General features: G+C 40.9%; 1 protein-coding gene across 1 annotated transcript in view; it reads right to left on the reverse strand.

The window, feature by feature from the left end:
* Positions 1 to 1,849: 1,849 nt before the first annotated feature.
* Kiaa1210 (KIAA1210 ortholog) overlaps positions 1,850 to 14,691 on the reverse strand; it is a 55,044-nt gene continuing 42,202 nt past the window's right edge. The window contains exons 7-13 of the mRNA XM_034485984.2: positions 12,148 to 13,766; positions 11,402 to 12,024; positions 11,107 to 11,185; positions 9,225 to 11,055; positions 8,122 to 8,273; positions 5,237 to 5,333; positions 1,850 to 3,528 (exon numbers count right to left, since the gene is read on the reverse strand). Coding sequence (XP_034341875.1) covers positions 3,362 to 3,528; positions 5,237 to 5,333; positions 8,122 to 8,273; positions 9,225 to 11,055; positions 11,107 to 11,185; positions 11,402 to 12,024; positions 12,148 to 13,766 — 4,568 coding nt within the window. The 3' untranslated portion in view covers positions 1,850 to 3,361. The remainder of the gene's footprint in view (positions 3,529 to 5,236; positions 5,334 to 8,121; positions 8,274 to 9,224; positions 11,056 to 11,106; positions 11,186 to 11,401; positions 12,025 to 12,147; positions 13,767 to 14,691) is intronic.

Here is a 14,691-nt window from a genome sequence, read left to right on the forward strand (position 1 = left end):
TCACATTATATTTATTGATTTTTTTAATGTTGAACCATTCCTGTAACCATGGGAGGAAACCAGCTTGGTCATGGTGTACAATCTTTTTGAAGTGTTCTATAACTTTTAGGGATTTTTAAAATGTCTTCAATTTTTATTTGATGATATCATTGCATCATTTCCTCCCTGTAAGCCCTCACACATACCCCTTTTGACCATCCTTTAAAATTCATGGCCTCTTTATTTTGAAAAAATTTTAAAGAAAATTTGCACCTATGTCTATCAGGGAAAGTGTTTTCTTTGGGCTGTACTCTAATCTATTTTCATATCAGCATAATTCTGGCTTTACAGAGCATGTTTATGGGTATCTTTTCCTTTCTGATTTGCAGGTAACTTTGAGGGGTGTTAATATTAGCTCTTCTTCAAAAGTTCACTATGATTTGGCAGTGAATCCATCCAGTTGTGGATTTCCTTGTGGGGAGTCTTAATCACCGCCTTCACCCCATTGAACATTATTGGACTATTAAATGGTTTAATTTGTCTTGCTCTCCTAAAGCCCTAGGAACTGAGGTTTGCACTGAATAGATCCTTTCCACACCCATTATGGTGGAGTAGACTTGACCCTTCTGCAGCCTGCTTCAACATCAGTGATACTGTTCAAAACTTACCATCATATAGTATTTCTTATAACTTGAACCACATAATGAAACAGAAGCACAAAGCCTGTTGTCATTATTGCTTAAATTGAAAGGACAGAGTGGGTCAATAGATGGGTATTCACATAGTGTGGTTTGGTGCATTAAGCTAGTTATGATTTGTTATTATTTATGTTGTATGACTTGTTAAAATAGCATTACTCTTTAGATCTAATTATGAAGAATGTATTTCTTCACCTCTATATTTCTGAAGTCACACCTTGGCCATCTTCTAGTTTTATATCTCTCTAGAGGACCAGGAACCTATGAAAACAGGTCTCCCATTCTGTTAGACTATGCCCTGTGTAGTAAATATCTCTATTTTCCAATCTGCTTCTAGAGGCCACGTGCTACTCTTGAGATGGGTGACCCTTGGTAAATCTGACTGTCATACCAGGGTATAGGCTCTCAGAGCTAAGTGTGCTTGCATGCCTAGAATAGGACCTGGGGCTTTGTTTAGGAGATAGGCCAGGGACTAGAGTGGGAACAGAAGTGAGAAAGAATGGTCACATCATTGTTTAGATCTTTAGCAGTTTGAGTATTCTAAAATCTATTCTAGTCACTCAGATCTTTATTAATATTACATAAAAAGGATAAACTATTACATAAAACATGTTGGGATTGGGAGGGGTTGCTTGGTTGCTTTTGTTGTTCTTTTTTCAGGACAAAGTTTCTCTGTGTAGCCCTTACCATTCTGGAACTTGCTCTATTGACCAGGCTGACCTTTACTTGGATTAAAGCCATGAGCCACCACCACCAGGCCCATAAAGTATGTTTTATTGGTTGATTTGAGTGTGGATATTTCCAACTGATCTCCAGTTCTAAAAATCAGCTAATCGTCTCACTAGCCAGACTAAAGAAACGCTTGTTAGAACTCTTTTGCTTCCTTCACTGTGTGCTGTGCATTTTTTGCATGATCCTAGTGACTCCATGATGGCTCATAAGCCCATCTTTCTTATAAGACTTAGACTCAGTCCTCAAGCTGGCTTAATTATAGCCACCATGTGCCATGTCCCTTCTCCCACTGAAGAATGCACACTTGGAGGTCATCAACTTTTGTCAGTAACAGCAGTATAGAGACTACTTCTATACAAAGCAGTCTCTTAAAATGTGGCTCCAGTAACAACCTTCAGTCTGAGTTGTCAATATTCTATTTTTCCCTCATTTCCCATAATGAAATGGATAACAGAACAACCTTTATTGAATTTATTTGCTTTGCAGTAACACAAAACAAAGAAAGCTAAAAAGAAAAATGAAAACTTATCAGAATATATTTCTAGGCATTAAAAACCTTAACCTTATGATTAAAAACTAAGTTTTCTTAGTAGTGGAAGAAATATTATTAATGGGGAGTTCTCAAAGTGAGAATGATATAATGGAGGTATAGGCAAAAATGGGGAAGGGAAGTGTTAGAGCTGATATACTGGAATTATGTATGTTAAGGCCATTGATTTAAACAAACTATTCGCTATGGTAACATAAATGGAATGAAATCCATTCTGTCAAAATCTAAACACTATCAAAATGGCAAAGCTGTAGGATCAAAAGAGGTGTTTTATAGATTAAATGAAAAAATCCAGCATATTGTTATACAGTGTCTCATGATACCATCATCAACAAAAACCCAGCACCAATTATTTAAGCTAGCTATAGACTCTCATTGCCTCTCTAGATTTGGTTTTGAATGTAGAAGCATCCAAAATAGATGTTCAAGGTTGCATTTCTGTTTAAGCAAAGCAAACACCAAGTGGCAGAAGTAGATGTCCTTTGGATCTAGTAAAATGATCCCAGGTTTACTGTTAAGGCATCTAAAGATGGCTTTCTCATAATGTTTGCTAGACTTGAGAGATAGAATAAATGTGGAGAAATTAAAAATGGAAAGGTTAATTACTGTGGGAAAAACTCACCCACCATAGGTGACACTATTCCCTAGGCTTGGATCTTGGACTGTGTATATAAAAGGGAGAAAGTGAGTTGAGGACTAGAATTCATTACTTTCCATTTCTTGCCTGGAAAAGCAATTTGACTAACTTCCTCAAGTTTCTGCTGCCAGGAATTCCCTACAGTGATGGACTATACATTGGAATTATGCTAAAATAAGCCCTTTCTCCATTAGGTTGATTTTATCAGAGAATTTATTACAGCAACAGGAAAATTAACTAAGACTCTGAGTTACACAGAGTTCTCTGCCCTAAGCCTGGAGCCAGAGAGGAAGGTCACTCCCCAGAGGCAGCAGACACACTGTCTAACTAGTGAACTATCCACCTGCCTGGTGGAAAGTATGTCCATCCCCTGGGGCTAAATCATGTAAATCTTTTCACTAAAATCATTTGATTGGAATAAATGGCAATTTTTAAGTCGCCGAAGCAAAATATGGTTGTTTGCTTTCTTTAAAGGCACACTGTCTAAAGTTAATGATTCTACAATTCTGTAGCATAGCTTTTCTTGAGACCAGCTCTAGAGCTAGGTTTGATGATGTTGGTAGTGAGTTATTGAAGGTTAGACATTAATAGTATTTATTAATAGTATTTATTTATTTATTTATTTCATTCAAATAATTAAAATGTTAATTCCTATTTCTAAAGTTATTTTCCCTAATAAAAGCTAGCCCTGTCAAAAATATTATATGGAATTACCATAACTACTGGCAATTATTACTGAAAATAATAGCTCCATCCAGGAGCTATTTATTGCATGATATCTGTCATTTGGCTCCATGCTTGGGCTTTCTTCTTGGCTACTGAGAACCACTCAGGCTCCTCGGGTTGTGGTAATTTTGATGGAAGACTTAAAGATCGTCTGGCTTCTCTTTCCCTGGTATATGGGTGAAGCATCTTCTGATAATCAAATGTAACTGTAATCATAGCAAACAACACACAAACAATCAGAAAACCCAGAGACACTGGAATATGTTTAAAGCTGAAATTAAGTGGACCATTCTTTCAGGTTTTCTCTGATCACCCAGTACTTTAGTAATTCCCAACCAGTGTTCTCTTAGAAGTCACTGTTCTAAGAGTCATTGCTTGGACAAATGCCCTGATAGGTATGTCCAGGAACAACATAAACATGGATATGGCCATAGAGTCATAACCATGGGAAGGGATGTGAGATAATTCTTGCAGTGAAACAGCCACAAATATTTTTGTTGTTGTTATTTGAGACAGGGTTTCTATGCTTAGCCTTGGCTGTCCTGGAACTCACTCTGTAGATCAGGCTGGTCTTGAACTCAAAGATCCTCCTGCCTTTGCGTCTCAAGAGCTGGGATTAAAGGTGTATGCCACCACCGCCCATCCACAACAGTCAATCTTTTGATTTTATTATTGGAATATCTTATACTTTTGATCTCACAAGGGGAAACATTATACCTATTCCTTTTTTAATTTAAGATCTGTTTTAGCAGTCACTGACATTGTGAAATTAAATGACAGATGACTCAATAGTTCTAATAAAAGCCTATGAAACAATAATCGGCCAACTACTGTAGTCAAACAGACTACTCTTCTTCCCAACTCCACTGCCTCCCTGATCCTGCTCTATGGATAATGAGCCTAACTCAATGTTTTTGACTAAACCAGTGGTTTTCTATTCTAATTACATATTGAAACCACCCAGGAATTTTTTTAAAAAAATACTAATGTAATGGGTATGATGGCACATGCTTATAATCCCAGCATTTAGGAGGCTATGCCAGGAGGCCTGAAAGATTAATGCTCTAGATTGGGCAAAAATCAAATGACAACTACAACAACCAAATGACAAAGAAACAAACATATATACACACACAAAAAAATAGCAGTGCTCATGTGATTTCTTGAACTAATGGAATAAGTTGGATGGTGCTGGGGCCATCTATCATTTCCGAGCTTCCTGGTGGGTCTACTGTTCAGGAGAGTTGAGAACCACATTTCAGGAATAAGCTCTCAAGACATGGAGCAAGGTGATGACTGTTATTTCCACAGCCAAATAATGAGTTCCTGGGTCCCTACTCTTTTATTTTTCCATGAAAGGGATTAATGGTGAAAACAAAGAAAGCTGAATGTAAAGCCATCCCCATTCCTTCAGCTTCTGCTGAGGAAATCCCTCTAAAACATAACTCTCAGTGATGAGGTCACAGTGTATCATTTCCTGTCACATTTATTTGCAGCTGTCAACAAGCATTTTCAGTAGTTAAAAATAAATCAATAGTACTGGGCCTTTGCAGTGGATTTTTGTCAACAGTTTCATTGAGGATAGAACAAGCGAAGACATATTGCTTTGCTATCAGCTAGAAAGTGACTTAGTCTTTTCCTCTTCTCCCAAGCAACAAGAATGTTTTGTGCCTTGCCTTGAAAGCTGCTTCATCAAAGTGAAAGACTAGACAGAGCTATAGAAATTATACACTGGACATAGATATAACAATTGTATTTTCTTAAACTAAGTTAATATCTGCTGTATTTCATGGAAGAGCCATGAAAAAAATCACGAAGCTGATTTAGAAGTATTTTGAGTGTACTTAAAATTGCAAAACATTTTACCACATTCCTCCATGGCTATTTTTGACAGGTCAGAATGAGTGTTCTCACCTGATTTTGTAGACTGTCTTAACTGTGGCATCTCATGTCTGGGGATAGTGGAAAGAAAAGTCGTCTTTGGCAGGATATGAGTTATGGGCTCAGATTCCTGTAATACCAAAATGAAAATTAAAAAATTTATGAGTCCTGAAAATAAAGACAGCAAATTTCTTAGACAATTTCGTGGTGCAAGCCCTGGCCTGAGTACTATGAGTTCAAAAGCAATCAGAAGAAAAGAGATATAGATTTAGGATAAAGATATTGATGCAGAAGTATACATCTGGATAGAAATATATAAGTATAGAAATTAATTATATAGATTCATAACAAAAGTTAGCACAAAGCTCCTTGATGTTGGAATACATCCATCCATACATTCATGCATACAATTAAATGATTCATTTGGAATATATTAATTAATGATTTTTAATTTTTATTTTATGTGTACAAATGTTTTTCTGCATATATATGTGTATATATCCCTTGAACCAGAGTTAAAGATGGTCATGAGCTACACGAAATGGACTTAGCCCCTCCTCCCTCATTTATGTAGCAGATATGAAGCTCAGTTTTCATGTGGGTCCCGAACAACTGGAGCAGGGTCTATCCCAAAGCTGTTACTTGTCCATGGGGTATGTTCTTCTAGCTGGACTGTCTTGCCTGGCCTCAGTGGGAGAGGATGTTCCTAACCCTTCAGAGACTTGATGGGCCAGGGTGGGGGAATACCAGGGAGTCTTCCATCTGCTCAAAAAAAAGAGAGGGAGGATGGGGAAAGGATCATGATAGGAGGTGACCAGGAGGGGGTCAGTGAGTGGGATGTAAAGTGAATTAAATAAATAAAAAAGAAAGAAAGGTGGATTTTTAAAAAGATGGTCATGAGCTTCTGCTATGTGGGTTCTGGAAACTGAACCTATGTCCTCTGTAAGAGCACCGAGTGCTCTAACCACTGGGCGATCTCTCATGTCTCATAATTTATATTATCAACAAAACCCAAATTGACTGGTTTGAGACCCTTTTTTCAGACTTAGAAGAAAAGTTATCTAGTTACACAGATAGTGTAAACATATTGAAATAGATTACCTTCTCTTTTGTCTATAAACTTACCACCCTTACTGCTTATCTCTGCTGATCGCAGAAGCTAAGCATGGCCAGACCTGGTTGTTACTTGAATGGGGGAATAACCTTCTCTCTAGCATTGTACAACCTCATAGCTGTGAGCTTGTTATGGTCACATATAAAGCTGATCAGTTGGTTGAAGTGAGCACTTTAAGACTTCTATCTTCCAACATTTGTTGGTATATGACTAGAAGTGCTTTTTCTGCCAGGAAATGGTGTGGCTGTATGGTTTTAGGCCTTTAAAGTTGATCTCTACACAACTGTTCTAAGCCAAAATGTTTACACACACGAGGTTATTTTCCCCTGACAAAAAAGGTAACCAGAGTGGGCTTTACCCTTTTATGATTCTCCTTCCACTTAAAACTAACAACTAAAAAGAGAAAGCTCTTTAAAGAAAAAGCTAACCACACCACATATTTTCCTTAATAAATTTAGCCAGCATTTAGAAGCATAGAATTTCTGATGTAGCTTTTGATGTGTAAATGCAATGTGCTTTCTTGGGGTCCATTTTCTGCAGATTTTCTAAAAAGAAAACAAGGCATCATGCATCAGTCCATCATCCTTGATTCTCATGTCTAGCTCATCCTGTAGCAATTTAAAATCTGCATGTAGGTGTGAAACCAAACCAAATTGGTACATAGAAATGCAAATATGGACACCTAAACATACATGTTTAGGAACTGATATGAAAAGTGTGCATAATGAAAGTCTGGACTAAAAATAGATACCTTTTGCCTATGGTTTCTCTTCCCAGTTTTAATAATGCATGGTTAATTATGGTCTAAAAATGTTCAATGAGAATTTTCATAAATAGTTGATAAACTTTACATTGAATGCCATATCTAGCAGCATAGAATTCTCATCCCTCCCCATCCCCACCTGGCTGTGAATCTTCCCTTTGTCTAATATCGATACAGTGTGTCCTGATGTCTCTTGCCTCTTACTTAGCTGTCTTAAATGTCTGAGGCCCTGTGATGGTGCCATCATAGTGCCTGTGCTCGGGGACCATTATTCAACATACTAATATGCCCAAAGTGCAAGGGTAATGATGCTGGCCATCCAGACACAAAAAAAGAGAAGCTATAAAATGCCTCCATCACATGAATAAGCAACAATCCTAAACTTACTAAGAAAATATAAAAACATCATATGCTGAGGTTGCTAAAATCTGTGGTTAAAAACAAATCTAATTTCGAAATTGGGAATAAATACTTACTTTGAGCTCAAATTTTAAAAGTTAACACCCACAATGTATAAGTAATGAATTAAAATGAAAAGGGCATTCAATAACAGGGTTCTTTACTATGTGAAGCCCAAACACCCACAGAGAATCTTATAATGTATTCTCTGTGGGTAAAGGGGCCTACTGTGTTTATAGTTTGACTCTCATTTATGAAAATCATATGCATGTACTTGAAGACTATAGTTGCTCAGTTTTTACCCTACTGGTTATGTCTGTTGTTGTTGCATTGTTGTTTGTACTAATAGGACTATTGTTGTCTTATCTACTCTGCAATCAATTTCATGGAATACTGCTTTAGAATATTTATGGCAAGGCTTGACTGATAGACTCTCCTCATTTACAATAGCTTTCATAGACCCTGTAAGAGTATCAAGGCAGACATATTTGTGTGAATGCAAAACAAAGACTCTTGAATTGTCCTTCATTAATGCTCCCAGTAAGAGCCAGTGACTGCATGTCTGTCATAATTCCTAGTGCAAGTTTAATCATTGGCTCCACTAACCTTTGGTAGAATTTCCAGCTTTGGTTTGTAATTTACCTCATATCTAGGTTCCTTGCTCTCAACCCTAACTTCAGACTTGGTCCTGGATTTTTTAGGAAAGTGGGATCCAAAGCTCCTTTGCCGTTGTTTTACCATGGTGATCCAAGCTGGCTCCATAGAGGAATCTGCCTTCCAACTAGAGGTCTTTTCTGAGAAAGAAATAAGAAGTATTAGAACCAATGCCAGGCAGAAAGGAACACCAGTCTGGTTGAGGTTACCCACAATAGTCTTGCAAATGGGATCCTTTTGTTGGTTACCAAGCAAAAATAAGTAGATGCCAATTAGAGAAGGGCCATTCTCTTTTGTACCCTTCCTACAAACTGAGAAGGCAGGGATTGAGTAGTTAGAATAGCTGTGCATTAAAATGGGCATACTATCACTTACTGGACCCTTTATTTCCTTTAGCCATCCCTCTTACCATCACCAAATCAGGGGAAAACAATGCTTGACAGATAGGCTGAGAAAATTCTCAAGCTATCAGAGTCTCGAACCATTTATACAACCCCTCCAACTCTAAGAAAAATCTTACAGATTTTTTTCTACTTCTTCATCCCTTGTGCAAATATTGTGGTGAAATGGGTGTGATTAGAGGCAGAGACAAGACTCTCCAAGGATGATTCTGAGGGCACAATGTTTTAAGGAGTAGCACTTACAAGGTCCCCTTGATCTGAATTAAATTAAGATGATTTCAGGGTAAGAGTGCAAACATATTCCTCTTAATGAACTCAGTTTGGGGGTTGTATTTGGCAGATTAAAGTGACATGGTGTGTGCAAAGTTAAAAAAAACCGCAGAATTCTGCCCAAAGTATGCTATGTATGAGGTAGATGGAGAAGGAAGAAGTGGTGCCATGAGTCTATTAGTGAAAAGGGAATGGCTCTCTAGACTGCTGCCTCCCTAGGAAAAGAAAGACTCCAAAAGAGTTACTTCTAAATGTATTCATGAATTGGATGAAATGAATTGGACACTATCCCATCTCTAAATCCACAACTAACCCTGCCAAAGCCACGGTACAGTTGGAAGCCTAGAAGCTAGCGAATTCATGGTCCATTCATACAAGGTTTTGCCTTACAGGTCGATCCTCTACCTAGAGAGACAAAACTCTCACCTGGAGGCCTGTAAACTGCTAACTTCTTCAAAGTGCCTTCATATCTGGGCCTGTTCTCTTGCTTCTCCTCAAAGGTAAATACTGGGCTGGACTTCTTTGGGCCTCTGTCTGAGCCCTGGAGAGCTCCTTTGTTTGCCTGTTCTTTGCTTGCTGCTGCCGAACCTGGGACAGACGGCTTGCAAGTATCTGGATTCTCCTTTCCAATCTTTGAGATTCTTCGCAGCCGCACTCCAAAAACATTTTCGACATCAGCCTTGCTGGTGGATGGGGATGAAGAACTTCCACTTACATCAGAAAACTGAGGAACGTTGTCCTTAAAATAAGTGTCTGTGGGAACAAATGATTTCTGGGCAGGAGCAGAAGCGAACGTGGCAGGTTTGGTAACAGAAGTTGGGGTGTTTTTAGTGAAGTCCTCATAGCCTTGTCCGTATTTCACATTTTTTGTTGAAGCTGGGCCTTTCAGCATGGGCCAGCAGCCAGTATTATTCTCAGGCATGGCTCCTTCAGCAGAAGCATTGGCAGAGTCTACATAAACTTGCTGCTGATAGTCAGTAATCAAGAAAGACTGAGTAGGCTGACCAGGAGGCTGACGGCCCTCAAGAATTCTCCACTCCACAGGCACATTTGCCGAGTCCGCTGGTAAAATCGATGGCTGCAACTCCGCTACATTGAAGGTTTGAGAAGGCTGTGTGGAAGGTCCTTCAGACTTCTTCCACTCATCTGGAAAACTGACAGAAACTGAGGCTTTCTGCTTGTATTCAAGCTTCCCCAGGGACTGAGAGATATCCCCGGCAGACGTGCTCCACTTCACAGGGTCACCCTCAGAAAATGACAAAACTTCTTGAGGCTCTTCAGGCCTTCTGGATGACTGAAAAGGCTGCTTCATGGGCAGATTCTTCAATGTGATATCCTTGGATTCATCATCCCAGTTATATAAGGAAAGGTGCTCATCCATTTTAGGCCTCAGCAGGGATCTGGAAGGACGGCTTCGGCCCTGAGGAGTAGGCTTTGCATACATGTTTCTTTCACTAGCGGCACTATCTGAAAATACTTTCTGGGCCATGAATTTCACAAAGGACTGGGAAGGTGCCCTGACATTCTGTGGTTTCTTGGAGCTGTATTGAGTGGTAGCACTCTGTAGACTTGAGGCTATTTCCTGAACTTTAGATCTTAATGAGAATGAGGTGGGACGTTTGGGAGGCAGTGGGCGCCAAGGAATGCCTCCCTCCGTAGAGGTACTCTCAAAGCTTGAGGGTGTTTTCTCAACTTTATGTTTGATAATGGTTTGGGAAGGATGTCCTGAAAGCCAGGCCTCCCTCAAAACATCCCCTTCCTTGGAAACATCTTCTAGACTTGACGCTTGCTGCTCAAATTCAGGGCCCAACCAGAGCTGAGAAGCATACTTGGGAGGCATTGGCTCCATAGGAATGCTCCGCTCTCCAGAAGTTCTCAGAGAATCTGAGGAAACTTCTTTCTTGATTTCTGAGGTCATTGGCGGCTGAGAATGATGCCTTCTAGGCCTCCTCAATGTAGCAACTCCTTTCTCTGCTACATAGTGCTCTGGATCTGCTCTTGGCTGGAAGGGGAATTTGGAAGGCAGTCGCTCCAGAGAGCTGCTCTGTGACACAGAAACATTCACTAACTCAGTCGAGGTTGGTTTCTTGACCATGGAGGGCTGAGAAGATATTTTGGGAGCTGGTAGATCGGTAGGAATGTTCCATGAAGCAGCAGCAGCATGATCTGGGGATACAGAGACTTGTTCAAATCGTGTGCTCTGCCATGACTGCAAAGAGTACCTAGAAGGCTTTGGCTCTACAGGGATCATCTGTTGTACAGATGGGCTCATGGGTCTTCTAGAGACTGGTTGTTTGACTACTGATGCCATCAAGGGCTGAGAAGGCATTTTGGGAGCTGGTGAATGAATAGGAATGTCCCATGCAGCAGGAACACTGCCTGGAGGAACAGATATTTGCTCAAAGGTAGGTGTCAGCCATGGCTTAGGAGAATATCTGGGAGGAACTGGCTTCGTAGACATGCTCCCTTGGGCCTCAGAGTTATCTGGACCTACAGGGACTTGCTTAAATTTAGGGTTTTCTTGTGTTTCGAAGACATGTTTAGCAGATATTGGCTCCATGGGGCTGCTCCATTGGGTGGAAGTTTTCACTGGATCGTGGGTCATCAGTGGCTGGATTTTGGGCATCCCTGAAGGCTGAGGAGGCAGTAGCTCCACTAAACTGGCACCTTCTACAGAGGTGCTTTCTGTGACTGGTTGGCTTTGATGACTTGGCAAGGGATGAGCAGAATATTTGGAGTGCAGTTGGCCCATGGAAATCATTTTAACAGCAGCAGTCTTGGATTCTAAAGGCACTTCTTGATACAGCGGTAGCATAGGCTGGGAAAGATTCAGATTCATATTCTCCATAGAAGTGCTCCCTTCAAACGCTGTGCTCTCTGGAGTGGAAGAAAATGATTGCTTTCCTTGAGGCTTCTTCCACGGCTGGAACTGTGTTGGAAGCTTTGGATCCGTAGAAATACCTCTTACAAAAGCAGATACCTGTTGCTGGATGAAGGGTTTCAATAGTCGCTGAGAAGGACGCTGAGGAGATGGGGACTCCAGGGGAGCACTCCCCTCTAGTGCAGCACTTTCTGCACCCGATGATATTTCTTTCTTGATGCTTAGTCTCACTGAAGGCCTGGAAGGATATCCGGAAGGCTGTGCAGCAATACTCTCTTCAGAAACAGTAAGTTCTGGACCTGCAGAAACGTCTTGCTCAAGTCTTGGCCTGGTTGGGTGCTGAGAATGGTGTCTGAGAAGCACCGGCTCCATAGAAGCCCCCTCTTCCATGTTTACAATGTCTGCACTGGAAGGGGCATTTTGCTCAGCATGGTACCCCTTCAAAGCCTTTCTAAGGGACACTGGCTGCATAAAAATGTCCCAGTCAGCAGCAACGCCTTCTGGCTCTGCAAACACTTGATGTTCAGGCGGAGGGCTCGCACACAACTCAGCAGTGTGCCTGGGAGGCAGTGGCTCTACAGATTTGTTTGGTCCTATAGAAATGTTCACCATGATGGGAGGTTGTTGCTGAGTAGTTGAACTTACAATAGGTGGAGAAGTATGTATGGGACGCACTGGCTTGGCAGGAACAGTCCACTGTTTTAGAGAACTCTTTGAAACTGGAGACAACTCTTGCTGCTCTTCCTCTGAGCTGCTCAGATCCTCAGAACTGTGGTACTTCTCAACATAACTACTTGATTCTGTGGAGACTTCCTTTTCCTCCAACTCCGGCAAGGCCTGGGAATGGCGCCTGGGAGCTGGCTGCTCTTCAGAGACAGAACCTATGGCGAAAATTCTTGATTCTGAGCATTCTTCAAATTCTTCCAAGGACTGGGAAGAGTATGCAGACATCATTTCCTCACAACTTTTCACGTCTTCTGAAGAGCTCTCTAGTTCTGAGGCTTCTCTAGCTTTGGGTTTTCCTAATGACTGGGAAGGATTTCTGAGAGGCTGACGCTGCTCCATCTTGCTCAGATCTACATCTACATTTTCTGACTTGAGGAAGACATCATCATCTTCATCTTCTTCATCTTCTTCATCTTCTTCATCTTCTTCATCTTCTTTATCATCAGCATCATCAGCATCAGCACCAGCACCAGCATCAGCATCATGTTTAGGCTTCCGCGTAGGCTGTAAAGAATGTGTAGGACCCAGTTGCATTTCAGAACTACTCTCATACTCTGAGGAACTCTTTGAATCTGAGGAGATTTCCCCTGCATTTGGCCACCTTCTGCGAGAAACAGGCATCATCTTCACAGAAGCATCATCTTCTGCAGTAGCACTTGAAACACTTGTAGAAAGGGCCCGGACACCACTTTTGGGATGCTTCTCTTTGTGGTAAGTTGTGCTCTCCAAGGATAACTCCATTTGGGGTTGAAACATTTGCAAGCCAGGACTGGATGCTTCTTCTTCTTCTTCTTGAGAAGGATGCATATGCACTTGGGCCTCTTCTTGGCTTATAGATTTTCTTATCCACTGTAACACAGCAGCTTTATTCTTTTTCTTCTTGCCTTCAGGAGGCCCATGTTCATGGCATGGTAGTGGACTCACGGACTTTGCCACATCTGTAGATGTACATTGGGGGGCTGGTGCTCTTTGAACTTCAGCATCTATGTCGGCCAATTCACCCTCCACATCTCCTTTATCTGAAGGCATCTCCTGAAGACTAGTAATTTCTGCTTCTGTACTTGTGGGCTGCCCTGTGCTTTTCTCCTCCAGGAAGAGCTTCAAGAAAGAGTGTTCCTCGCCAGGTATCTGTTCATTAGCTGAGGACTCAACTTTAGTGCTCAGGCCATACCCTTGAGTGGATTTTAGAAGGCCTCTTTCTATGATGCTCCACTCATTTTTGGCCCTTCTTCTACGTCTTCTTGGATTGAATCCTAAAACAGAGTAGTAGCTTGAGGCAGCCTCGGTACTTAGAGTCTCATCTACTGTCTTATCCTGAGTTTCTGATTTGTAGCTCTGCTCCTGGCTTGAGAGTTCTGCACCAAATGTAAAAAGGAATGGAGAGATGTGTGTACTTTAGACTTCCTAAAAGAGTGCTATGTTTGCCACTGAATTCCATGGTATGAAGAAGCAACTGTGCAAATGACATTCCCTTGTTTACTGTTGTTAGCTTTAAGCTATGGGGAAATGTTCAAATCAAAGGGAAATTTCAGTCCTATGAGTGGATAGTACGAAACTGGCTCATTAGCACTTTATCAGTAATCTGGCCAACTACTAGGAATGAGATTCAGAAAGAGGCAAATTATGATCTTGTAACAATGATTACACATTTGAAAAACCTGACTGGAGTAGGAGCAAGGAGAATTCTTTAAAATGTCATATATATATACATTTTGTTTGTATGTGGCTATTTTGCCTGCATGTGTGTCTGTCTTCCATATATATGTCTGATGCCTGGTGCCTGTGAAGGCCAGAAGAGGGCCTCAGATCCCCTGAAACTGGAGTTACAGATGATCATGAGTCTCCAAATGGAGAAATTAAGCCCGGGTCCTCCAGAAGAGCACCAAGTGCTCTTAACCTCTGATCAGTCTCTCTAGCCCAGGTGGGAACTTTTAGCTTTCTAATTAGTAGTCTTATTTTCTATATAGTACTTATCTAAACTTCTTGAAATTCTATATTATATAGATTAATGCTTCCTCCCCCCCCCCCATGTCAAAGGAATCATTAGAGAGGTTAGGATTATGATCCCTTTTCTTCCATTTTCTACCTTTTTGCCTTAAAACAATCCTGCATAACATGTAAAGCAGTTCTCTAAATACATACAAAGCAGTACTCCCAACACCCAGGCAATTGCATTTATGTGAATGCTCTGCTCAATTCTTTTCCTAAGCAACTCAGTTTGATCTAAGTGGCAGAGCCCTAGCTGCAGTTCCTTCTCACAGACATTGTCTGTAGCTCCAC

This window comes from Arvicanthis niloticus, chromosome X, assembly GCF_011762505.2.
Source record: "Arvicanthis niloticus isolate mArvNil1 chromosome X, mArvNil1.pat.X, whole genome shotgun sequence".
Lineage (NCBI taxonomy): Eukaryota > Metazoa > Chordata > Mammalia > Rodentia > Muridae > Arvicanthis > Arvicanthis niloticus.